Below are 25,500 nucleotides of genomic sequence, written 5' to 3'. Positions count from 1 at the left end.
TTAATTAGATCTTATTTAGGGCATGTTTGGAGACATAAAAAGTTCATAAATTAAGGGTTTAAAAAAATATTAATTTTTATAATTTTTTTGGATATAAATAATGTTGAGGAGTGTTTCGTATTTATATCTCATATTATGTGTCCTCTTTGACTATTAGATGGTCAATTTGACCAAACTTTGACCATTAATTAAATAAAATTTATTAATTATTTTAAAAATCTGAAAAATGGATTTTGAAGGGTATTAGATATATTTTCAATTAAAGTAAGTTTTTTAATCTTTTGAAGTCGGATTATATGTGTAATTTGCGGTCAAAGTCTAGTCAATTTGACTCTTCAATAGTCAAACAAGACACATAACATGAGATGGAGGGAGTATGTGACCAGAAGTAAATATATTTCAAACAAAAGTATAATTTCATCATTCATGCATTTTTTTTTAAAATAAACTTTTATTACAGAAAAATAAGGTTAATCAATTCCGCTGCAAAATATCTTATTTCCGGTTTCCAGTAACTTTCCACATTCAAACCCTACCAAAATAAATCAGGCCCATACTTACCAGACCCAAACAGAAAATCAAAAAGGCCCAAAACGCAGCCCAAAGATATAAGACCACAAATATATATATACGCACACTATACACACAACTCAGATATACAAATCTTCCCCAAAGTGAATTAGGTCGAGACGAGTGTAGCGATGGCGGATCTCGAAGTAGAAGCTGTTAATTTTGAGCCGGAGGATGATGATCTCATGGACGAAGATAACGCTGCTGATATCGATGCGGCGCCTATGCCGCGCCTCAAGTCGGCTATCACTGGGTCCAATATGAGGACCAAAGGGCGTGGTTTTCGTACTGAGACTGATGAGGAACGGAGTATGAGGATGTCTGGGAGGTTCGATTCGCTTGATTCTGAGGGCGGTCCTGGTCCTGAACGATGTAAACTCTCTCTCTCTCTCTCTCTCTCTCTCTCCCCCTCCCCCCTCCTCCCTCCTCCCTCTTCTCTCTCTATCTCTCTCTCTCTCTCTCTCTCTCTCTCCCCCTCCCCCTCTTCTCCTCTCTCCTCTCTCCTCTCTCCTCTCTCTCTCTCTCTCTCTCTCTCTCCTCCCCCTCTCTCTCCTTCTCTCTCTCCCTCCCCTGTCCCCCCTCTCTTTGCATTATATGTGTAATTGTGTGATTAGTGTTATAGAGTTGTTTGTGTTTATTGTATGGTTGGTTAGATTTATGATGATACTGTGTATTGAGTTTGAATAATTTAACCAGAAGATGGAATGTATATTATACAATTTGCATATGACATATTGACATGAGTAAAGAAGGTGAATGGGGAATACTTTGTCAAAATGGTGGGTAGGAAAGTTCACTAATACTTTTCCTTGAATTAGGACTATTTTTATCACACAATTCTGTTTTCACAAATTAGGATTAAGAATTTGAAATTTCACGACTTCTAACTGAGTTGAGTGTTAATGAAAATTTGTTTTAATAATTTTATGGGACGGTGATTATGAAAATAATTTTTTGGGACGGAGATTTCTATTATTCAAAATTAGATTATGAAATAATAAGACATAATGGATAAAATGAAAGTGCAGTTGCAGCATTTTCTGTAAGTTCTGGGTTTCTTGCTGCTGTAAGATGCACCTCTTTGTTCCAATATAATCTTTTTCAAATTCGTTGTACCTTTCCTATATACAGTTGTCATTAGTTAATAATAATCTCCCTAATTTAATTGAAGTTCTTTGCTTCTGAATTTCTTCTCAAAACTGTATGAACCATTCTTGAATTTTGTTATAATTGGAGCATATAAAATTATTGCGCACACTTGCCAATCTAGTATTTTAGTGCCTTTTTTGACCAATGTCATCTTACAGCTATTGAAGGATGGATCATTCTGGTTACTGGAGTTCATGAAGAAGCACAAGAGGATGACCTTCATAATGCATTTGGTGGATATGGGCAGATTAAGAATTTGCACTTGAATCTTGATCGTCGTACTGGTTTTGTTAAGGTTAGCAAGTTTCCAACATCTGTTTGTATAAAGATAACATGCCTGTTTTAAGTAAAAAAAATTGGAGTCTTTGTATATGAACACATGCTTAAGTCATTCACACATGCTTAACTGAGCTTAATTTAAGAATTTTGGTACTATTTTTAGTTTAACAGCTCAATTTTGCTAAAGCAGTAAAGCTATCTGATAATGTCACTATTTACAGGCTCCTTGGGGATGGATCACCCCTTTTAGTTCTTACTATATGTTATATATATATGACATTAATTATAATATTATAGTACTTGATGCATAGCTTTCTCAACTTGCTGGCATCTTTTTCTCTCCCCTGTAATGGGTTTATTTGTGTCTTCCCGAATACTTGGAGGAACAAATGATGTAAAACAATATAAATCTAGATTGTAAAAACTGGAATTGAGTGATATACCCATCTACTTGTAGAATAGGATGCACGTGCGGGTGTGGAAGTGGTACAGTGAATTTCTATGTTAGTTATACTGGTTTTCTTAGCTTGTTATATTGCTTTCCAGGGGTATGCTCTGATTGAATATGAGACTTTTGAAGACGCGCAGAAAGCCATAGCAGAAATGGATGGCGGTGAATTGCTTACTCAAACTATTGCAGTTGACTGGGCTTTTAGCAAAGGTCCCTACAAACGAAGGAATGCAAGGAGGAGGTACATTTCCTTACACCCTGCTCCCGAGTTTTAAAAAGGGAGGAAAGCAAGTGAAGAGGAAGTAAAGTTATCTAACTTTCACTCCTACTCGTGCTCCCGAGTTTTTTAAAGGGAGGAAAGCGAGTGAAAGTGAGTGAAAATATAGCATAGTTTCACTCCAAAACTTTCACTCCAAAAGTGGGATGAAAGTGAAAGCACACTTTCTTTCACTTGCTTTCACTTACATTCACTTGCTTTCTTCCCTAAAAAAACTCGGGAGCAAGGCCTTAGTTCTTCTCTTTGTATTGTTTAAGTTGCCTATATTTTCCGTTCTCCAACATGTTTCTTGTGTAAACTTTTTGTAAGAGGATTGAGGGGTAGATGACCTTAGCTTTAAACCTAATATTTGGTAGTGTCTATGTTTTATCATATAAAGTATTGAGCTATAACATGATAGGAGGGAGAAATGAATATGTAACTTGTAACCCTGCATATTGTAGAAGATGATTCTATTTGGGTAAAACTTATATTTGAACTTTAGTTTCCCTCATTTGGTTTTCTACTAAGCTTTATAGATGTGGTCATTTATCTTCTGGTCAAATAACCTTTTGCCTAATATGCATTGCAGATCACCACGTGGGCGTCGTTCAAGAAGTCCCAGGCGGAGATTTTAATGTGCTGTGGTGTACTAAATGATGCCTGCATGTGTATTACCTTATAACTGAGATTGAAGTTTTTTCTGAGTGGGTGGTGATTGTTATTCATCATTTGTCAGTAGCAAAGCTAGTTCTTCTGAAGAATTCTTCTGGTGTACTCTTATCCATCTTATTGACTGAATTGTAGGTTGGGTGCTTTTAGTTTATGTAAACATGCTACCTTATTTTAACATGGTGTTTTCATTTTCGATTATGATATTCAGTTTTTGTGCATTATTTTAGTACTATAGTACCAAGTTATATCATATATGTATAACTAAGCAATATAAGTGGGTTGGCGGATTGGGGGTTTTGCCAATACCATCATATTTGTACATTTTCTCTTTGCAGTGGTTATTACTTTTTCTTTCCCTCTATGTTGGATAGTAGGCCTTAATTCTTCGATAGGGCTTTTGCATTCGTAACTGTCGTGGTTTGGCTTGTAGTCTTGATGTCAGGCTCACTAGTGCTCTTTCTAAGTGTGGTTTCTCCAATGTTTATTTCAAGAAATTCACTGGTATGCACAGTTGGTGCATATTCATACCAAAATAATTCTGTAGGAGCGGGCTTGTGTGCAATGCTAATCATAGTTTTGTACTGTTGACACTGAATAACAAAAGAAATGCTATATATATTATGTTCATGGTTTTTTCTTGGTTCCCTGCAGAGTAAATCATTCAGGCAAAAATAGAAAATTTTATGCATCTCAAAAATCAGTTTCCCCCTCAACTTCTAGTCAGTGTTACAGAAATCGGGGATCAGACCTAATCGGCTGAGCTACCGATTCAGAGATTAATCGAAAATCGGGGATTAATCGGAAGGATTAATCGGAGTGAAAATCGGATTTATTTTAATATTAAAATATTATTTAATATTTAGTTATTATTATATTGGCTATTTAGTAACTAATATATTTACTATATTCATAAACTCTATAATTATTCATATTTAAAGTAATATAATATTTTAATTTCAATATTTTATTATATATACTTCGATTAAGAAATATATATAAAGATTAATCGGATTTCAAAAATCGAATCGGTGACCAACTTTGCAGTAGATTAATCGGGGATTAATCGGTTAAATCGGGGATTTTTAGAACACTGCTTCTAGTTGATAATATTTGATTTGTTCCGCTCATATTAATAATAATGTCGTCATATCAATAACGCAACTCCCTATATTCACATTTCACATAAACCGTTTAACTAAAATCAGTTATGAATTTGTCATGTCGTTTGGAAAAAAAATTGAGATAATACATGGGATGTGTCGCATTACTCAACAAAAATAGGTCATTTCCCCCTCCCCTCGTTTGCAGGGGAAATGTCAATCAAGAAGAATTCATAACAAAACATAAATCAGCGGTCTACCTCCAGGCGTACTATGAAAAACCTACAAACTACTACAACATTTCTCTAAGATTGATAAGAATCTTAAGCGGGTGTAATGAACAACTTAGAATATACTTAAAACACATGTATAATTACCAGAGTCAATCTACCTCTAGTACTGTGAACTACAAGAGAGAGCATTCTCCAAAATTGATAATAATCGAGATATATTTGTGTACAAATAGTAGTATTAATGTCAAGTTGGTAGAACAAACATTGAGTAATGATGTGTGGAACTTGTATGTTGCCAATGTTGGTAAGAGACTGTAGCTAATAATATAAAGGGCATCAAAAAACAGAACAAAATCGCATACTCTGATGAATAACGTAAACCATAGGAATCATCTAAACAAACTAGTGTAAGTGAATTGTATGTAAACTAGTATAGATTCCTTCTGTATCACTACTCTCCGTCCTATATATTACAACACACACTGCTTCTCCCGCAACTTACAACTCGGAAAACAAGAGTGAAAATAATAATAAGAAAAGGGTATGGACAATCACGCTTGTTGGCAAAATTTGAGTAGGTCGAGGAAATGATGAGATGAAAATCTGTGCTACCTAAAGGATAAGTGAAATCAAGAAAGCTGAAGGGCAATTTCCTGGAGAAGTAATTTCTTTTGAGATGCATTAATAACACCTTTACACTCTGCATCAACCAAAACGTCCGTCATAATAGCAGCAGCATGGCCTCTTGGCTCCTGTGAACCTGAAGCCCTTCTCAACATAAACACCTGATGAGGAATAAATAAACAGTAAAGTTGCTGGCATATCTTTTGTACAAAAATCAGAAAATTTTTCTATGCAATTATATAAATTTGTGTTTATAGCGAAATTACACCACATTTTAAGCAGAGCATAGTGACCCCTCTAACTAGGTGATTTTTCTCTCCAGAATTAACATACTATATACAATATACCTGAAGCACTACCAGCAACAAATTATTACCATATCTACCAGTATAATAACCACGGCTTCTTCAAATAAAGCTAAAGTGTTGATACCCTAAGCCCCAGTGATCTATATATTGAATATTCCCAATTAGAATTCCCATTATGTTCAATTGACTTTCACTGACAGCTTTCAAAGAACAGCCAATTAGTGGTGCAAGCTATCAAGCATGCAGGGGATGGTGCATTAACATTTTAAAGCTTTATGTACATCAAAATCCATAACTGAAGATCAATGGTACCTGCCCATGATGTGTTATTTCTAAACATCCTGGCTGCTTTATAAAAGGTTCCCCGTCTATCTGAACTGGAAAAGGACTTGAAAGATGTATTCTAATGATTTTTCCTTGTGCTAGCCTCCTAGCCTGGGAAAGTCCAACCTGATAGAGAAACAAGTGCATATGTTAATTGCATGGTTAATACTGTGTGATGGCATTTTCAAGCAAAAATATTACGCTGTTTTCTTATTCTCATTCATGATACTCATAGGTGTATAATCCTTCATCTAATTCAATTGTTAAGAGTAGGTGTAGGAGATCTGTAAATCAGGCAAAAATCTTATATTTCATAAAGAGCTTCTGTGCATATTGGCAAGTAGATCACTGTCTAGTGAATAATATATTAGATGCACCTTTATATAGCGATCAATATGCACTTCAGATGCAAGGTGAACACTACGTTAAATGCAAATAAGATATATTTATGATTACTAGCAACATTTAAGCATATGCTAAGTTTTTTATGAAAGCAATATATTAGTTTGAGTCATTGGTACACGATTGCAAGTCAAGACATCAGAGTGAGAGCAACTGAAAGGCAAAATGAAACAATTAATTGATAACAGAAAACCTTGAGCTATAAAATTGTAACGAGAAGCGGAATAAAAACTATTTTCGATAAATTGCTAATATGCTAAGCCATACCATTTACACATTGCAAACTTTTGGTTTGTTATCTAGTATACGTTTTTCTCTGGTTCTATGTAAATGAATGTCCTCCTATATATGATGGTCAAACAATCAACAACTCAGCCTACAAATTAACTAGCAGCAGATAAAAAAGATTTAATACCTGAAGCTTGCCAAGATGCCATGCTCCAGAAATGCATACAACCTCTAACATTTTATCATGCATGTACTGATGACTAAAATGATCATCATGCTCATATTCGTTTTGCCAAAGATCTACCCCTCCCATATAACTGCCAATATTTAGCACAATTAAACCTTCCGCATCCTGAAATAGGAAATATATAAAAGGTTGACCAAACACATTTAAAAACTATATTATAGAAACAGTTCTTTAATATATAATCAATTACTTGTTGATTATACCTTTGGAATCTGAATGTCATTTCCATCAACTTCAAGCCACACTTGCCATGGTAAGTCGGCGCATGTTCTGTCCATTATATCCCTGGCCCCTTCTTTTGCATACCGCAATTTGTTCACAAACTAGCAAAAAGTTAAGACACCATAAAAGCGTATTAAAACATATACAGTGAGCACGACAATGTAACAATTTGCACGTGGGTATTGGTAGAGAGCTACAAGTTGAAACTTGATGTATGAGAATGAGATGCATGAGTCTGATACTTATTTAGACAATTGCATAAGAATTTCAGCTCCAACGACCTGTACATGTATTTACATATTATTCCGTAATCAATACTTGAAGTTACCATTCACACCATTTCTCATTTGAGGATCCCAGACAAATCAATATCAATTTATAGGTAACCTCTATTTATTTTGTTACAAACAATATTCTCCATTTCAATTATTTTATATTTTATTATTTTAACAGAAAAGGAAAGAGAAAAGATGAGGGGAAAAAAAGACAGATTATAAGATGCATGAGAACTAGATAGGTCATGAATCATGATGAGCAAATCATACACGCTGTCAATTAAATGGAAGCAGATGACAAACTTATAAGGAGTAACTGGAGTAACGATGTTTTATAATACAAATTGCATAGCTACCTGACTGTAAAACTTCCCCGGGTTTTCTTCCCTGGTAACGTGGAATTCATATGCAACCTTGGCATCACATCCAATACCTATTCAATAGAGATTTATTAAACTATAAAACTTAAAAAGAAAAAAAAGAAGAAACAAAGGTCTAGACAAAACATCCAAGGTTTTTAGTAAAGGTTCAATACAAAGAGAAGCCAAGTGTTGCAGAGAGGTAAAAATAACAGCTTCCTGGGGAATGGAAATAAGCTTTTACCTAAATAATTCATCATGTACTTGAATTGTACTTTATCCGAAGCATCATCACAGTTTTCGTCTATAATGTTAACCTTCCAGCGATCTAGCATTGTAACTGCTGCATGATCTATGTCATACAGAAGAGAGCTTACACCACCTTGTCCTTCCACTGTCGAGTATCCACCACCCCATCTCAAAACCCTGGACAGATCATTTCCAGTCCCCAGTGGTAAAACTGCAACAGGCGGTGGTGACTCGAAGTTATGCTTTTCAATTGCATCAAGAACCCAAGCAACGGTTCCATCTCCGCCACAAACCAAAACTCTAAAATATTGCACATTACTGAACAACTTTAAACCAGCCTCAGGCCCTTGCGATGAACTGAGCTCAAACACCTGACAGGAAGTGGCTTTACTTAAATACCTTGAGAAAAAAAATTAAATGTAAAGTAGTACACATTGGCACTGAGTTATAGACAAAACTTAGAAGTTCCAAAAACCTTCTTTAATTCAATACACAAAAGACACCTTTGATAAGAAATTGTTAAGCAAAAAGGCCAGTCCTTCTATCTGGTATAGAAACTATGAGGTGTGTCTGACTTATATTTTTGTTTGGCACACTTCACTATAAAACTCTTGGCATGCAAACTTGCAAAATTTTCCAATAGAGATATGCAATGCAAGTAGAAATCACCAAAATGTTCTAAATATAAAACATAGAAAAATACTTTGTTCACCAAAACGCAACTACAAGTCTACAATTCACAAAGTATTTTAATACTGTTCCCATAAGTGTGTTGTAACTAAGATAGTTTGCATTTGTAGACAAGCCCGTCCGCTAAAGGGTAATCCAATTAGATACTTAAGATATGCGGTATTTAAGTCAGTAATGACAAGGCAATAAGCATCAACAATATGTGCAACACAAAAGGAAAATTGTAAGACATGGATAAATCACAACAAAATAATGCATTTGAGGCTCAAAACTAGCAAGTACCTTTAGTTGTTTCTGTAACAATTTACCGACTAGAACTTGAAGCATATAGGTATGCTGAATCAAGTGCACAAATAATTGTAATTACTAGTAAAATGTTTTTAAAACTTAACACCCTTTGAAAATCATGAAACCTCATGTTTACTTGCAAAGGCATAAAAAAAAATAAATGCTATAGGCTATAAAAAAGGAACTCCTGACGAGTAAAATAAGCTCTTGAGTTCACCATGAGAAAATCGAAAATATTCAAGTTTTTAATCCTCTCTCTCTTCTCTATGCAATGATGGTAAAATTGTTCATAAATTTCCTCAGCAATGTAGATTACACTTTCTGCTTATTACAATAAAGGTTAATAATAGGAAATATTATATTAAAATAATACTGACAATGAAACATTTACCTGCACAGGGTTTAATAGTGTGTTCAATCTCCTTTTAAGAGCTGGTCCATTTTGAGCCCCACTCTTAGTATTGATGAAGACCAGAAGAGGCCTTGCATCTGTAGGCAAGTCCACTAATTCATAACGTCTTAGGCGACCTTGGACAACAATTTCTTGATTGTTATGGATGACATCATTCTGGACACCTTTCTTTCCAAGCACCCCGCTATCCTTCAAACCAGCAATGCCACTGAGCACATACTGCAATGCTGTATTTGCAGCTGAGTTATCCTGCAGCTTGCTGTTTATAGAACGACCGGCTCCATTTTTGTTTCTGTGGCGCCGCCTTCTAATTTGACCACGGACAGAGGAAGCAATGATTTCTTCTGTGATAGAGTTTAGCATTCCACCTCTACTCTTTTCATAGTCAACTTCTTTGACACATATCGGAGAAAGTATGACCCTTCGAAGAGAACCCAAGTCACAAACGTTGCCTGACTCTTCAGACATTTTAACATGACACTTGACATGTATAAGACGCTGACACCACAGGCAGTGCCATGTTGGGGAGGCATCAATAAAAGGCACACCACAAGGTTCATCACAATAAGAACAGAAAGCAGACATCTCAGAATTTTCATCCATGGTATTCCACCTTTCTGACCAGTGATGTAGCACATGGCTAAAACTAGCTTGCGCTACACACTTGCAATCCTTTCTTGCAAACTGGTGGCAATTGAAATGAGCTGATACACCACAAACAGAGCAACGCTGAAGGGCAGAATGAGTCGTGGGTTTTGTACCTGTGTGCTGTGGGGATGCCACAGATGTTAGGCAAACACAGCATGTTGATGGCCGTTTTCCGTGAGAAAAATCTTCCACCCATGTGTGGTGTGATAACGGAAGTTTCAGCTTTTTCCATGCCTTCTGTTTCTCTCTTGCAGAAGCCTTAACCCAATTAAGAGATGTCTTTTTCTGCCATCTAAGAAATGCATATAGAACAGCTATAAATCCAAATGAAGCTGTAACTAACCATCCAAAATTTGGAGGAAAAGAATTGGAGCTACTCAGCAATCTATTCAATATACTAAAATCAATCATTGTGAAACTAGTCCGTCATTATCTATCTAATCTCTTTTGGCAGCCTACAAGGCTGATGATATCCAAATCCAAGCCGATTCTGGATGACCCTAAGCCACGGAAAACGTTATCATCAGTCTAAAGAAAAAATGAGGAAAGAAAGATATAAAGAAATATATGAACATGCATCCATGTATACCACATGACAAAAAATGATATGAAAAATATCACATACAGTCGCAGTTGAAATTTCTACAATCTTAAAGCAGACAATTGCATAACCAATATGCTACATGCTCATATTGCCACAATAAATAGTGTTTAATCTCCTGTATAAGGATTTGAATTATTAACCATTCCTCAAGCATAAAGAGTTAAAGACTATCCATAGGCCAATCTAAGTCTTTATTAAGATCTTACAATAATTTTACAATCACATCATTCTTGTACGCCATTTCGAAATTGTTTGCACTACCAAACATTTATACCCGACAGACTGTTGTTAGATTAAGCTATATTTCTGATCACACTAAGAAATTTTGTGAATTAATTTCGGATATTGATGTTTCCTTTCTAATGTAAACTATGCTAAAGAATAAATAATAAATAATTGTTGGGTTGTAGAAGCCTAAATGGTTCTATTTATCAACCATCTTCTTGGTTAAATGTTATTCTTGCTAGGAATTTGTTTGGGAACTGATACAACAAAATCACTCGACCTTCGAGTGGAAATTGAGCAAACATTGTTATGGAAGCTCTAATGTCAGAGATAAATGTTTAAAAGCCTCTTTCACCCATTATCATCATCTCCTTCTCACTAGATCTTTGTCTAACCACAGAAACCTTGCCACATTCAGTCATAATTATATTCAGCAAGAAGATTTAAATGTTCAATTATGACAAAGATAGATTCAATTTTCAAACCAATTTTCACTTAATCCTGCTGCAGCTGGAACTTGGTTTGATGTAACAGGGACTTAAATGATTCAGCCAAGTCAATGTTGGAAATTTCTCCAAAATTATCCAAGCGCTTAGAGTCATATGCATCTAAACATGCGATAATAAAGGCATAAAATGTAAAAACAATTATATATATAGTATTACAGTTACAAATATAAATATACACATAAAATTATATCACCTAGCAATGAGGTTCTTTAATCAACATTGTTAATAAGTATAAACATGGCCATGTGGTAAATAATAGGCAAACAAATGACGAATCGAACTATTGAAGTCTTTTCATCATTGAGACGCATACATAAAGGTCACGAAAGTTACAAAACATAGTTGATAGTTAATTTATATCACACAAGCTGTCAATGATCTAATCTAGTAGTTTACCAGCTTCAATGGCCACAAATTTCAATAGATAGGATTATAGGAAACCTAATATAGACTAGTCAACACAAGACATATATGCTTGATCACTCTGGTAGTTATCACAATTCTAATTTCCGTGCTCATATTAGGCAGATCACACAAGATTAACGGCAGACTATAATTACACTATCCACAGGTAACATCAATTTCTTTCGTCGAATATGAGCTAAGAAAAATTGTACAATAGCTCACCTATTGCATAACCTCCTACTTGTTAATGTCATAAAATCAGCTCACAAATCTAATCCTTCTTTTTCCGCAATTTCAACATTAACAGCGTTTCACAATCTAATTGCACAAATCAATTAAAATTATCTCAATTCCACATCTAAAACAACCTAAGCAACACAAATTCTTCAATATCATCTATAAAAAGACGATTACGCAATTATACGCAAGTTATCACAATAAAAAGCAATAAAAATATTAATAAAAGCATACAACGACGATTACAACAAAGTAACAAATCGATCTAACTAATCAGGGTCAAATTGAGCGATAAACACAATAAAAACGAATAAATACACAGAAAACACAAGAGATCTAGAACACAAACCGGTAGATTCGAGAAAAACAATCGCCGAGAGCCGTCGCAATCGCGAATCAAAGAGCGCTGATCTTCAAATTTGCGTAGCGATATCAAAAACATAATTTAATCGAAAATTGATGCGTAGAATACGAGTTAATTGCGTGTATGTATAGGTGTATGTATAGGTTGTACGGATGATGATGGAGTTGTGGGAGAGGAAGGAGACTTGGAGGGGAGGGAAAGGGGAATAGGAAAAAGAAAAGGTGGCGGGATAGTATTTTATTTTTATTTTATTTTAGGAATATGTTAATGAAATAAAACACGCCGGTCTTTTGGGAATAAGGAGAGGAGACTGCGTGTTTACGCGTGTATATGCACATCAGACTTTGTGGTTCCCGAGCATCAAATTCAATGGAGTATTTGAAGCTCATTAATGTTTCCGTTATAATCCCGTCGTTCGGTTTTGAATTTTAAAACTCTTAAAAAATTATAATTTTATAATTTTTTTAGACGTCAAATTTTTATTTATAAAAAATATTATGAAATTATATTTTATAAGAGTATCGTATATAAAAATTAAAGTAATTATTTTTATAAGAGTTTTGTGTATAAAAAAATAACATAAAGAAACTGTGGGGAGTGATCTGTTTTTTTCTTGATTAAAAACAGAAATAAGTGAAGTGAAATTTTTAGCAAAACAAAATGGAATTTTTTTTATTTCAGTGTAAATCAAAATAAGTGAAGTGAAATGTTGTTACTCAGAATTTCCTCCCCCTGTATCTGTTGTCGACCTCCCCTTATATACTCCTTTAGTCACGTGCTTCTCCCGTGTTCTAGTCTGGACATCCTCGAGTGGGCTAGAGTGTTTAGTGGGCTGCTTTCTTTAAGGGCCAAGGCCCAACAGTTAGTTTAACTCACTCGCTCTGGAATTTAAATAATTAAATCATTAAAAATAACTTGTTTCATCAATGCGTTCTGAGTGGGAAGGAAAATATTTAATTAATTAGTATTGACTTATTTTAATAAGTGTGAATTTTATTTGTGTAATTTTATATTAAAAGTGACTTATGACCGGATAAAAATAAATTTGACGGATTAGTAATTTGAGTGATAAAATTAATTTTTATTATAAAATATTATGTTATTTGAGAAAGTACATCTACCAACTTATAAGTTAGTTTCTGACGATTAATTTATAAATTTATATGTTCCTCTTAGAGCAGCCCAGGCTAAAAGCATGCATCAACAAAGTTTGAGTACATCAATATTATTAAAAACCAGAAAGCTAAATTTAGTGGAGGCTGGAAGCCAGGAACCAGACCGGTGTTAATCTAAACTACAGTTCCGGCTGGACCTAAAAAATTAAAAGTTTCTTGTCCAGAAAAGCTTCGCATTGTCTCTCACTGTTCATGATAGCTAGAATATGTAAACCGTATCTAGAAGGCTGGTTATTTAAATTTGAGAAACTTATAGATTTGTAATCTTTTGTCAGTGGAGCAATTTAGTTGTCTGAAGCTTAGATATAAACAAAAGTACTTAGTGCAACCACTATCCCCTGGATACAGATGCAATGAGTATTCCTGATATAAAATGCTGGATACCAGTCGAATATAGATTACTATTAAGCAGACACTTAATTCTTCAGGTGTGGGCTTGAATAATCCATATTCTATACTTTAATTAAATCACAAACATATAAAATTTCATTCTTAAGAGGAAAGTACCATGTTTCATGTTCTATAAGTAGCTCGGATCCCTTCTATGAAACTCGTCAATTAAGTGGAAGCAAGATATTTAGAATTTTCACACACAATACTAGCCTTATTAGCATGAAGTCGATTTTGGCCTTGTTTGCTGTTCTTGCCCTCCTCTTGGTATGTTATACAATTCTGTGACTTTTTTATATGTGTTCAATTTATTTTGTCATAATACTTAAACATTTCTGCAGATTGCAAACACTTCACATGCAAGGCCTGTTAGCGGAGAGTACTGGCATGTTATGAACGACGAGGCAATGCCAATGATTCAAGACCTTGTGGATATAAGGAATTCTGCTGATTTCGTTCTCTCTGAAAGGAAGGGTGACACGAAAGTTACTGAGGAAATTGTGTATGAGAAGCTGACTGTGAATGAGTCTGATCCCATACCAGATACCACCATGGCATGGTAATTCTCCATTTGAAGGAAAGGAGTACTTGATGTGCATGGATGAGCTAGTCTGGTGAACGATTACCAGATCTTACAAGCTTCTATCATGCATGACAAAAGCAATATATGTAATATAAGAATAAGATGCTCCCATGTCTTTGTTTTCATTTGTCTTCACCTAGCTAGTTAAGAATGAAAGATGTGTCTTTAAGTTTAGTTCTGGTTTGCTTGTATTGAATACGTAATTATCTCTAGGATGTGTACGCACTGGTGCTGAATAAAATGTATTACTTGTTTGGTTTAGTTATGTTGCCATTTCTTTCATGGATTTGAGTGAATATATATTAATAACAGTGATGAATCAGTTTTTTTCCTCTCTGAAAATCTAAAATTTCAAATAAATGAAGTTATAATTAGCAGGGTTATGGGCTTACAGCAGACTGTCCAAGGAAAGGAGAAATAGAAAAGACATTCGAAAACCTGCTAAACTACTTGCTAGACTACTAGACCATAACATCAGCTGACACCGGAAACTACTAGACTAGACATGCTGAAGCGCATACGGAGGGACTCGATCATCACTCATGACAAGAACCTGGATAACTAAAACAAGAAATCTGATTCTTGCATCAGGACTGGCTCTTAGACAAGGTCTGCTACTGGGAACTCACCTAATTAAGATAGCTTTTTCTTAATCGTGACAAAACATGAAGTCTTTAAGCGCCACTTCATGGAGTTCTGATTCTTCATTCATGAACTCTCACCAGCATTGAACTCCTCATGGAAGCTTCAACACGTAGATTTCATGTAGGCCTTGAACTCTAGCTGTCACTAGCTAACAAACACTGTATTCTACCTCTACTCTTTCCAATCATTATGTATGTAAATCCTTATAACAATATAAACCATGCAAGCTGTTAGAATATAATATGATCCTCATAAGCCCTTCTCCCAATACCTCGAGGTTTCAGTGTTCAGGCTCACGAGAGACTTGAGTATGAAGCACTGGGGCTCAGTTCAGGATCAGCATATCCCACAAAGATTTATTGTCTTCGACTATTAATGCTGTGGGGGCGCCTTGGCGGGCTGTGGTTCAATATGTTTATCCTTCAATTAAAACGTTATTAGTTTGAGCTCCTCTCCTTTTTTAGACAGGATCAGTAAAATTATAAATTAGTATTATCATTAGCAGAAGAGTCATGTTCTTTGAGATTCTGTGCTGAGTCATCGGCCCTTGCACATTATCTTTCATTAAAAAAAATTCTTTTCCTTGTAGAGCAGCTTACAGCAAAGCATGTCTGAAGAAAATTTAGCCCAAAGATACATTATGTCGTAGACTAATTAATTGATAGTACATAATAGGCACCAAGGAGAGCCAACAAGGTGTTGGTGTGGTGGTAGAGCTCTTGTACCCCTTTGCGGGAGGTCGGGAGTTTGACTTCCCATGTGTGCGTGTGTAATCAACTAGCAAAAAAAATAGGCACCAAGGAGAAAAAAGCTGTTTACAAAGTCTTTACCCAAGCTTGCCCCAGATTAATACCTATGCAGATCGCTTAATTTCTAATTTCTCTTGTTTTAAGATAGGTTTTTCCTGCTGCAAGTTCTGTATTTGGTTCAAGTCTACAGAAAAGGTTTGTAATATTGTCTTGGTTCCTTCATTGTTTATGAAGGCTAGTATTTGTGTTGAAATATAGCATAAGATCCAGTTGGGTTTTCTTCTAATATCTTAAGGTTTTAAATGGACTGGTTCTCAACAATTTGAAAGCAATATCTGGACGACTGATATATACTGAATTCGACTGAACATAATTTGTAACCTTTGTCAGTGGAGCAATTCATCCAAAGATCTTTGGATATCCTATTTATGAACAAAATTATCTAAGCTTCTGTAGCGGATCAATCATAGGAGGCTAAGCCAGGCCAAGCGTACCTGAACTTCAAAAACAGTACAAAAATTTCAAACCTTGATTTTGAGGTAAAAATATTTAAAATCTCAGGCTGAATTTCTTAAAAAAATAACAAAAAACATATTTTCTCTCCCGCCTTTCTCATAATTCTCGTTCCACCACCTAATACACTTCCAGGTGATTGGAATGCTGGACCAAAGCTACATTATATTTTATCAAGCAGACAATCCATGCTGTTTGCATGGTTTTCATAGAATTATTGGATATATTAAAAAAAGAATTGGATATTGAAAAGCTGAGCCCTTCAATATTCAATTATATTCATAAATACGTACTGTATATAAACGCCCATTTTTTTTGAAGAAAACTACCAGATACAGTGGCCTTTTTATGCTATAAGTAGCTATCTTTCCTTCTAGCATTGGAACTCATTCAGTAGAGAATAAGATATACAGGATTCTCATACAAAATTTTAAAATAAACATGAATTCAGTGTTAGCCTTATTTGCTGTGCTTGTCTTCCTCTTGGTATGTTAAACAACCCTCTGGCTTTTAATATTAGTTGTTATCATTTTAATTTCTTTTAGTGATTATACTACTTTAACATTGTGCATGCAGGGTGCAAACACTTCACAGGCCTGGTAAGGGAACGTACTGGCATGTTAAGAACGGCGAGGCAATGCTAATGACTCAAGGCCTTAAGGACGTACGGATTTCTGTTGATTCCACTCTCCCCAACAGAAAGAGTGCCACAAATGTTGTTGAGGACATTGTGCATGAGAAACTAAGTGTTGATGAGTCTGATCCGATACCAGATTTGACCATATACCATGGTGATTCTCACTTGAAAGGAAAGGACTCATGTGAAGATAAGTCTGATCATGTGCCAGATTTGACCATATATCATGGTGATTCTCATTTGAAAGGAAAGAAGAATTTATATGAAGATGAGTCGTCTGATCCTCTACCAGATTTGACCATATATCATGGTGATTCCCATTTGAGAGGAAAGAATTCGTATGTTGATGAGTCAGATCCTATACCGGATTTGACCATATACCATGGTGATTCTCATTTGAAAGGAAAGAACTCAAAAGTAGATGAGTCTGATCCTATACCAGACTTCCCATCTCACACGAAAAAACTCAAATTCAGATGAGTCTGATCCCATACCAGACTTGACCATATACCATGGTGACTCTCATTTGAAAGGAAAGAACTCAAAAGTAGATGAGTCTGATCCTATACCAGACTTAACCATATACCATGGTGACTCCCATCTCACAGGGAAGAACTCAAATTCAGATGAGTCTGATCCTATACCAGATTTAACCATCTACCACGGTGATTCTCATTTAAATGGAAAGAACATAGATATGGCCGAGTTCCATCCTATACCAGATTTGACCATCTACCATGGCGATTCCAATTTAAAAGGAAAGGAATAATCTGTGCATGGATGTGCATGGTCTGGTGATCCAGTACCAGATCTTACAAGCTACACACTGCATGACAAAAGCAATATATGTAACACAAGAATAAAATTGTTCCCTTGTCTTTGTTTCATTTGTCTGTCACCTTGTTAGTTGAGAACAAGAAGTGTATGTGTCTTTAAGTTTTCTACTGGTTTGCATGTACTGAGCTAGTGCGAGCGAGATCGAGTATTACTGTTTGGTTTTTATTTCATGCAGTTTCACGTTTTATCATTTCTGCATGTATCAATATTGTAATCAAAGGAGGTCAAACCAACAAGGCAGCTCGACTCGTATGAAATCTAGTTTATAAATTGACACGGAATGAGGCGAATTTAACTTGTTTAATTTTTTTAAATCTAAATGCGGCTTATTCCCCCTTTTTTTTAGAGAAGAGCTAGTTTTCTCAAATTATTTATATTTTTTCTATCAATTAATAATGATTAATAGAGTTAACATCCTCTTTTATTTATTACATAATAAATAAATAAAAACTAATTAATATCACATTATTTAAAAATAAAAGAAATAAATAGTAACTCGTTCGACTCGTAGAGTACTATGTACATGAGTTGAGTTAGTGAGATTTAGCTCGCCTCGCCTCTCGAGGTTTAGACAGGCTGTATGTGAATCTAATCATGAGCAACTCGAACTAGATTTGAGGAAATTTTAGGAATTTTTTTGGGTACATCATTTTTCATGTGTAAAGTGTAAACTATATCTAAAACACCGGTTATTTTCCTGATTAGTGGACTTAATTGGAAATTTTTTAAATTATGTTTCTGTATGTATGTGTAAACTGTAGACTGTATCTGAAAAACGGGTTATATCCTGATTATATAGTATACTTAATTGGAAAATTTCTGTTTAAATATCCACATTTGAGTAAGATATTTTGATCTCAATTTTTTAGACAGTTATAATTCTTCAGGCGTGGGCTTGTATATTAAAATATAAAAATTGTCAAGAAGAAAAAGTGCTGATATTCTATAAGTACTAAGTTTCATTCTGTGGAAGTCATCAGTGAAAGTAAGGTATCTATAGCTTCTCATGCAAAATTCGAAAATTAACATGCAGTCAGTATTAACCTTATCTGCTGTTCTTGCCCTCCTCTTGGTATCTTATAAAACAATCCTCTAGTTTTGTAATATTAGCTCTTTAATTATTTTGTTGTTATATATAAAACTTTATGATTTGTGCAGATTGCAAACACTTCCCATGCAAGGCCTGGTGTGGGAGGATATTGGCATGTTGCGAACGACGAGGCAATGTCAATATTGATTCGAGCTCGTAAGGATGTGAGCAATGCTGCAGATTCCGCTCTCTCTAACGACAGAAAGAGTGATCCTGTACCCGATGTCACCATATACCATGGTGATTCTCGTTTGAAAGGAAAGAAATCACACGAAGACGAGTCCGACCCAATGGCCGATATTAAAATATATCACGGTGATTTTCATCTGAAAGGAAAGAACTCATGTGAAAATGAGTATGATCCTATACCCGATGTTACCATATATCATGGGGATTCTCATCATTTGAAAGAACAGAAGACGTACATAGATGAGTCTGATCCGGTACCAGATGTGACTATATACCATGATAATTCTCACTTGAAAGGAAAAAACTCATACATGGAGAAGTCCGATCCTATACCAGATGTCACAATATACCATGATGATTCTCATAACTTGAAGGAGAAGAATATCTATATAGATGATGAGTCCGATCTTGTACCAGATGTTACCATATATCATGGGGATTCTCATTTGAAAGAAAAGAACGCGTACATGGATGAATCTGATCCGGTACCAGATGTGACTATATACCATGATAATTCTCATTTGAATGGAAAGAACTCGTACATGGAGAAGTCCGATCCTGTACCAGATGTCACAATATACCATGATGATTCTCATAACTTGAAGGAGAAGAATATAGATGAGTCCGATCTTGTACCAGATGTTACCATATATCATGGTGATTCTCGTTTGAATGAGAATTAAGGACCGACAAGTACTGCATGGATGAGCTAGTCTGGTGATCCTGTACCAGATGTTACAACTTACAAGCTGCTGCATGACAAAAGCAATATATGTAACATATGAATAAGATTGTTCCCTTGTCTGATCTGTTTCATCATTTGTCTTCACCTTGTTACTGTTAGTTAAGAACAAGTGCATGTGTCTTTAAGTTTCTACTGGTTTGCTTGTACTTAATGCGAGATTATTGTCATGTTTACTACTCCCTCCGTTTCAAATTAGATGTCCACTTTAAAAAAAGCACACACTTTATAAAAATGGATGTTCACAAATTTATTCCATTAAATGATCAAAATAGGAAATATAAATAAGAGATATGTGGAGGAGAATTGACTTTGGAAATATGATTTTGCATTGAAATTTGAAGTGGACAACTAATTTGAAACAAATTTTTTTTTTTGAAAATGAACATGTAAATTGAAAGGAGGAAGTTTCTTTGCATGAATCTAGAAGCCTAATTGCTTGGATTGTTCCATGGGGTATATGTTTTTACTTTTAACATTAATGAACAGATTAACACATAAAACAGAAGTACAACGAAAATACTATGCAAAGAAATGTTCGAGAGAGTAATGTCAAGGCTCGCAAAACATGAAAATACAGGTTTAACGCTGGACTCGAAACTTTATTCAACAGATAATCTAGCAAGTATAAAAATAAGTGAAAACCTAATTTAAAACTTTATGTCAAGGCTGGCATTCCAGAATTTGAATCCGTTTGATTAATTTTTATTTTATAAAAATAGATTATTCAAAAAATATGAAAAACATATATTTTATATTTTTATGTGCTTTTTTTTCTAAAAATAAATAATCCTAAACATGTCTTAAAAACTTAATTCTATGAAATATATATGTAATGAATGTGTAATATTAGATCCCAAATATAATCCTCGAGTCTAAACCCTAATTAATTATAGGAAACAAAAATTAATAGTTTTTAATATTTTAGGGTTCACATTTGGGTTTTGAAATGATTTAGTTATACTTGAAATTAAATTGATTTTAAAAAAATTACTTATATTTTAAATAATTAATAATCAAAACGCAATTAATTTTAAGTTGTCTTTTTCTTGTAAAACACAACTCAAATGGCTTTTTAGAAGTAAAATAAAATTTAAAATTACGTTCTTAGTATAATTTTATTAAAAATAATAATAAACGGCAACCAAACAACCAAAGTTGTCCTAAACACATGTCAAGTTTTAGAGCGACACAGAGTCATTTTGGTGATCACGACAGTGGGACTTGAGAGGATATTTTCCTCTCCCAAATGTAGTCGGCAAACACCCTCTGAAGTCTGAAGACCGCTTTTTTTAATGAATTACTCTCTCCGTCCCTACTCTTCAGACTTTTTTATTTTGATTTACCTTTCAAAATTTACTGATGATCCTATTATTTTTACTCCAATATTTTTCTTTTATATAAGTCCAACATTTCACCCACTTTTATTTCTATGGAGAGAGACGACGGAGCGAGTACTAATCTTAATCTTAATTAGAAATTTTTTGTTTAAAACTCCAAATTTGAATAGGTTTTTGACTAAAATATTCTACATAATTAATTCTTCAGGTGTGGGCCAGTATAGACCCTTCAGCTTATATTAAAATATAAAAATTTTCAAGAAGAAAGTTATCATATTCTATAAGCAGCTAAGTTTCGTTCCGTAAAACTTATTAACAGTCCTTTTGGCTAAACTTAAAATTATGATTTATGATTTGATATAATTTATTATCTATTATATTAATTTATGAATAATTTGTATGAGAAAATTTTAATAAAATTAAATCACGAAAAAAAAGTATGTAAAACTAACTTCTTGAGGTGACATTTTACTTATTGAAATAAACATATATTTTCCATTTTGAAATTAAAAATAGCTTAAAACTCTTTTCCAAAAAAAAAAGATATCTATAACTCAGAGTTCCAGAGATTCTGGAGAAGTACAAAATTGCAAACATATAATTACATCCTTGCAGTAGAAAAAGAACTGAAGCATCAGGCTTTAGTTCTCAGTTCAGTGATCAGTGTCTATCAAAGAGATTCATTGTTTTTGACTACTTATGCTCTGTTGGCGGGCTGTGGTTCAATCAAGATTATTAGTCTGAGCTCCTCTTATCTTTGGTGAAGACACTATTCATTAATTTATTTTTCCTTGTACAACAGCTTATCCCAAGAACATGTATCAAGAAAGTTTAGCACCAAGATTCCCTATGTCGTTAACTGTATCATCCCACTAATGCATTCCAATGATAAACTGTGGTGGGTCGTTGGTCTGGTGATCCAGTACCAGATCTTACAAGCTGCTGCATGACAAAAGCAATATATGTAACTACATATAGGGATAAGATTGTTCTCTTCTCTGTTTCATTTGTCTTCACCTTGTTAGTTAAGAACTGCCGAGCATGAGTGCGGTCCGTGGCATGGGATATGGAAATTCGGTAAATTTAAAAATAGGGGGATACGTGTGTGGAGGGATTTCCTAATTATTAATATAGTAAAAATATATATTACACATGTATTTAAGAGTTATATGTATATTTAAACCAAATATAATCATTTAAATAAGTTCAATATCCTTAATAATTTATAATATAATTATTTAATAATATATAAGGTTTTGTCTGGTGTACACTAAAATCTATAAATTTGGTGTATTTTGAATTTGGTGTGAGGGGTCTATTGCAAGCCAATCAAAACAAAGTAAAATTGTCAATTTTTGTGCTTATTGTGTGTTCACGCCATAAAAAAACGGATGATGTAATTATTATATCATAACATAGTTAAGTGACAGAATATTAAACTAATCACAAAATTAATTATTAACAAAAAATTTTAAGAATCCTCGAGCACCTAATAACCCAAAAATCGAATGCACGGTGTGACAGATGAGTAAAGAATTTCTTATATTTTTGGGTCAAGAATAGGAAGAAGTGCATGTGTCTTTAAGTTTTCTACTGTTTGCTAGCTTGTACAGTTGTACTAAATGCGAGATCGTCATGTTTGATGTTTACCACTTCTTTCATTCTAATTTCCTTGCATGAATCTGAAAGCCTGATTGCTTGAATTTTTACATGGAGAGTATGTTTTTACTTTTTAACATTAATTACGAACAGATTAACATAAAACAGAAGTAAAGTGAAAATACTAATACACGTTTAACGTTGAACTCAGAACTCTATTCAACAGATAATCTACTATATAGGAACAAAAATAAGTGAACATATATAAACTTAAAACGTCAAGCCTCTTGCATTTACTTGTATTTGAAATATTGGTCTGATTTATCTTATTTTATAAAAATAAATATTGAAAAAAATACGAACAAATATATTTTATCTTTTCAAGTACTTATATTCTGAAAATAAATAATCCTAAACACGTCTTAAAACTTAATTATATAAAATATATGTAAATTTGTAATATTTTATCAGAAATAATTTGAGCGGTGCATATATGAACCAGGGCATGAAGTGATTATATAAAGTGAACTTCAGTAATTGCTACTCCGGAGGAGAGACACTCAGGAGACGTCATGTTCTAAAATGTAATTCTATAATTTATTTTTAAAACTTTTTTATGAATAAAATTTTACCAAAAAAATAGCTATAAAATAAGAAATAAAATCATATTTTATAAAAGTATTAAAATACACGACGCTCTCTTATTAAATTAATAATATATTCAGATTATTATTACAGAAAATAAAATATCAATAGAAAGAGTTTGTTTAAAAAAAAGAGAAAGAAGAATGGTGGGAATTATTGAACGAATGAAAATCTAATATTTTATGTAACATACCGCAAATATTTCAATATTTAAGGATAGTACAGATTTAGATTTTTATTCGGTATTGGCCAGTAAATTAGATTTAGTTGTGTATTAGTAGAACCAGAATAATTGTTGGTAGACGTAAAGTTTTAGGGTACGATCAAGAAATTTATAAATATTACGGGTTAGCTAGAGTAAATATTTTGTTATATTTATAAATTTCGAAATATTTAATATATATATATATATATATTAGAATAATTATTTAATTAATTATTATTTTTATAGTTCCGAAAACTGTTAGAATAATTAACGTTAAATGAGCCGGGAGCAGATTATACAAGAATAAACGAAACAATCTAAATTTTTTTGCGAAGCGTAACTTGGTGCGCAAGAAAAGAAATAAATAAATAATAAATAAATAAAATATATTTATAATAACTTGGCGACCAAGTTCCTTAAATTAGGGCCCAAGTAATCACCTAATTAAGGGTTGATTAAAGAGATTTTTAAATGTTAATTGCGATTAAAGAAGTAGTATAAAAACCGAAGAAAATTGAGTTTGGTGTTTGGTCTGCAAAACAAAAAAATGGGGAAGTAGAGGAAGTGAGCCAGGAGGATTTTTGGAAGAATTCACCGAGAAGAAAGAAAAAGAAAAAGAAAATATATATCCCTTTAATTAAGGTAATAACCTTTTTTTTTTAGGAAATTTTTATGTATATTCTTTATTCAAGAAATGGGTACCCAGCAGTATGTATAATTTATGTTTCATCTGTGATACTTATCCTATTATGTTCCTTTTAGCATGAATCTTTGCATATTTATTTTGTAATTTTAATTAATTTACTTTCTTTATTATGGTTTATGGGAGTATATACATAAAGTGGGGTTTGGTTTCAAGCTTGAAATTGTTGATTAATTGTGTTGGGTATTGGAAGTTGAAGGTTCGGGGGTTGAAGGTGGGCAGGAGAGGGGCGGAGCTCTCGCGTCGGTACGGCCGACGGAGTCTCGCGGCGGAGTAAGCAGGGGGAGAAGGGGGTGAGCAAGGCAGAGAGATGGTGAGGAAAGGAGACACGGGGAGAGAGAGGCGAGTTATGTGCGTACGGTGGTATCCTTTCTGTGTGTGTGTTCTGGGTATGTGTGTGTATGCCTGAGCCGGGGACGGGTGTATGTTGGTGGTGGTGTTGCGGCAGAGAGAGAGAGAGAGAGATGTGGTGAGGGAGAGAGGTGAGTTGGGGGAGATAAAGATAGATTATTAAATTCATAAATGGGAGAACTAATAGTAATAAAATGGAAATAAGGTAATTTGGGAATATTTAATGTTGAATTTGGACTAATATTGTAGATTTTAATAAGTGGATGGTGTAAGATTATAATTTAATGATTAGTGTGGAAATATTATAATATTAATTAATTTTGGGAGAGAATTTAGTTGGATTTAAAGTATAATAAAAGTTGTGAATAACTTGAAAATGAAAGAATAATCTTGGATATAGTTTATTAAATAATTGTTGAATATTCAATGCTAATTGGATAGCCTGACCTACATAAAGAGAGTGAGATCACGTATTAAGTGGATAAATAAATATTTGTTATTGATATGTAAGAATTTATAAAATCAAATAGGTTGTTTGGGTTGGTGGAAAGGAAATGAGGGAATTATAAAACACGGGCTTGGTGATAACTTATTATGTTAGAATTTTAATTATAGAAAAGTTAGACGTTGGGGAAATTAGATATTATAAAGTGGAAATACTGAAATCGCTATTCGTGGGGGATAAACCTTATATTCTTAAATTGAACAAACCACAAAAAATGGAGTGAAATATTTAAAGAAAGAGAATAAGATAATCATATATCTATTCGAGAT

General features: G+C 33.8%; 4 protein-coding genes and 1 long non-coding RNA gene across 6 annotated transcripts; 4 read left to right on the top strand and 1 right to left on the bottom strand.

Annotated features, from left to right (window-relative positions):
- The first annotated feature begins 641 nt into the window (after window positions 1-641).
- LOC108224877 (RNA-binding protein Y14A) lies at window positions 642-3,598 on the top strand. The gene is made up of 4 exons (XM_017399620.2): window positions 642-942; window positions 1,878-2,014; window positions 2,545-2,690; window positions 3,298-3,598. Exons 1-4 carry the CDS (start codon window positions 702-704, stop codon window positions 3,341-3,343), a joined length of 570 nt encoding a protein of 189 aa, XP_017255109.1. The 5' UTR covers window positions 642-701; the 3' UTR covers window positions 3,344-3,598.
- A 1,451-nt stretch (window positions 3,599-5,049) lies between these two features.
- LOC108227891 (diacylglycerol kinase 2) lies at window positions 5,050-12,599 on the bottom strand. Of its 2 annotated transcripts, none has more exons than XM_017403272.2 (8): window positions 12,319-12,599; window positions 9,321-10,489; window positions 7,947-8,322; window positions 7,700-7,776; window positions 7,050-7,169; window positions 6,787-6,951; window positions 5,958-6,095; window positions 5,050-5,498 (listed from the first exon to the last, which is right to left on the bottom strand). In XM_017403272.2, the coding sequence occupies exons 2-8, from the start codon at window positions 10,398-10,400 to the stop codon at window positions 5,343-5,345; spliced, it is 2,112 nt and encodes a 703-aa protein (XP_017258761.1). In that variant the 5' UTR covers window positions 10,401-10,489; window positions 12,319-12,599; the 3' UTR covers window positions 5,050-5,342. The 2 variants fall into 2 exon arrangements, with proteins under 2 accessions (XP_017258761.1, XP_017258762.1); XM_017403273.2 differs by having other exon boundaries at window positions 9,321-10,479; window positions 12,319-12,460.
- A 1,406-nt stretch (window positions 12,600-14,005) lies between these two features.
- Window positions 14,006-14,742, top strand: LOC108226657 (uncharacterized). Its single transcript, XM_017401649.2, has 2 exons — window positions 14,006-14,165; window positions 14,240-14,742. The coding sequence occupies exons 1-2, from the start codon at window positions 14,121-14,123 to the stop codon at window positions 14,459-14,461; spliced, it is 267 nt and encodes an 88-aa protein (XP_017257138.1). The 5' UTR covers window positions 14,006-14,120; the 3' UTR covers window positions 14,462-14,742.
- A 2,004-nt stretch (window positions 14,743-16,746) lies between these two features.
- Window positions 16,747-18,052, top strand: LOC108226641 (uncharacterized). Its single transcript, XR_010284178.1, has 2 exons — window positions 16,747-16,874; window positions 16,965-18,052. It is a non-coding gene; the product is annotated as an uncharacterized LOC108226641 (long non-coding RNA).
- Window positions 18,053-18,842: 790 nt separating this feature from the next.
- Window positions 18,843-20,018, top strand: LOC108226836 (organ-specific protein S2). The gene is made up of 2 exons (XM_017401830.2): window positions 18,843-18,934; window positions 19,021-20,018. The coding sequence occupies exons 1-2, from the start codon at window positions 18,869-18,871 to the stop codon at window positions 19,822-19,824; spliced, it is 870 nt and encodes a 289-aa protein (XP_017257319.1). The 5' UTR covers window positions 18,843-18,868; the 3' UTR covers window positions 19,825-20,018.
- Window positions 20,019-25,500: the final 5,482 nt, after the last annotated feature.

The sequence above is a fragment of the Daucus carota genome, chromosome 6, assembly GCF_001625215.2.
Source record: "Daucus carota subsp. sativus chromosome 6, DH1 v3.0, whole genome shotgun sequence".
NCBI lineage: Eukaryota > Viridiplantae > Streptophyta > Magnoliopsida > Apiales > Apiaceae > Daucus > Daucus carota.
This window is presented reverse-complemented; position numbering and strand designations above follow the sequence as displayed.

Coding starts and splice junctions, on each gene's coding strand:
- LOC108224877 (XM_017399620.2), top strand. CDS start 702: ATGGCGGATCTCGAAGTAGAAGCTGTTAATTTTGAGCCGGAGGATGAT. Junction 2,015..2,544: donor GTCGTACTGGTTTTGTTAAG/GTTAGCAAGTTT, acceptor ATTGCTTTCCAG/GGGTATGCTCTGATTGAATA. Junction 2,691..3,297: donor CGAAGGAATGCAAGGAGGAG/GTACATTTCCTT, acceptor TATGCATTGCAG/ATCACCACGTGGGCGTCGTT.
- LOC108227891 (XM_017403272.2), bottom strand. CDS start 10,400: ATGATTGATTTTAGTATATTGAATAGATTGCTGAGTAGCTCCAATTCT. Junction 8,323..9,320: donor CACTATTAAACCCTGTGCAG/GTAAATGTTTCA, acceptor ACTTCCTGTCAG/GTGTTTGAGCTCAGTTCATC. Junction 6,096..6,786: donor GGCATCTTGGCAAGCTTCAG/GTATTAAATCTT, acceptor TTTCTCTATCAG/GTTGGACTTTCCCAGGCTAG.
- LOC108226657 (XM_017401649.2), top strand. CDS start 14,121: ATGAAGTCGATTTTGGCCTTGTTTGCTGTTCTTGCCCTCCTCTTG. Junction 14,166..14,239: donor CTGTTCTTGCCCTCCTCTTG/GTATGTTATACA, acceptor ACATTTCTGCAG/ATTGCAAACACTTCACATGC.
- LOC108226836 (XM_017401830.2), top strand. CDS start 18,869: ATGCAAAATTCGAAAATTAACATGCAGTCAGTATTAACCTTATCTGCT. Junction 18,935..19,020: donor CTGTTCTTGCCCTCCTCTTG/GTATCTTATAAA, acceptor TGATTTGTGCAG/ATTGCAAACACTTCCCATGC.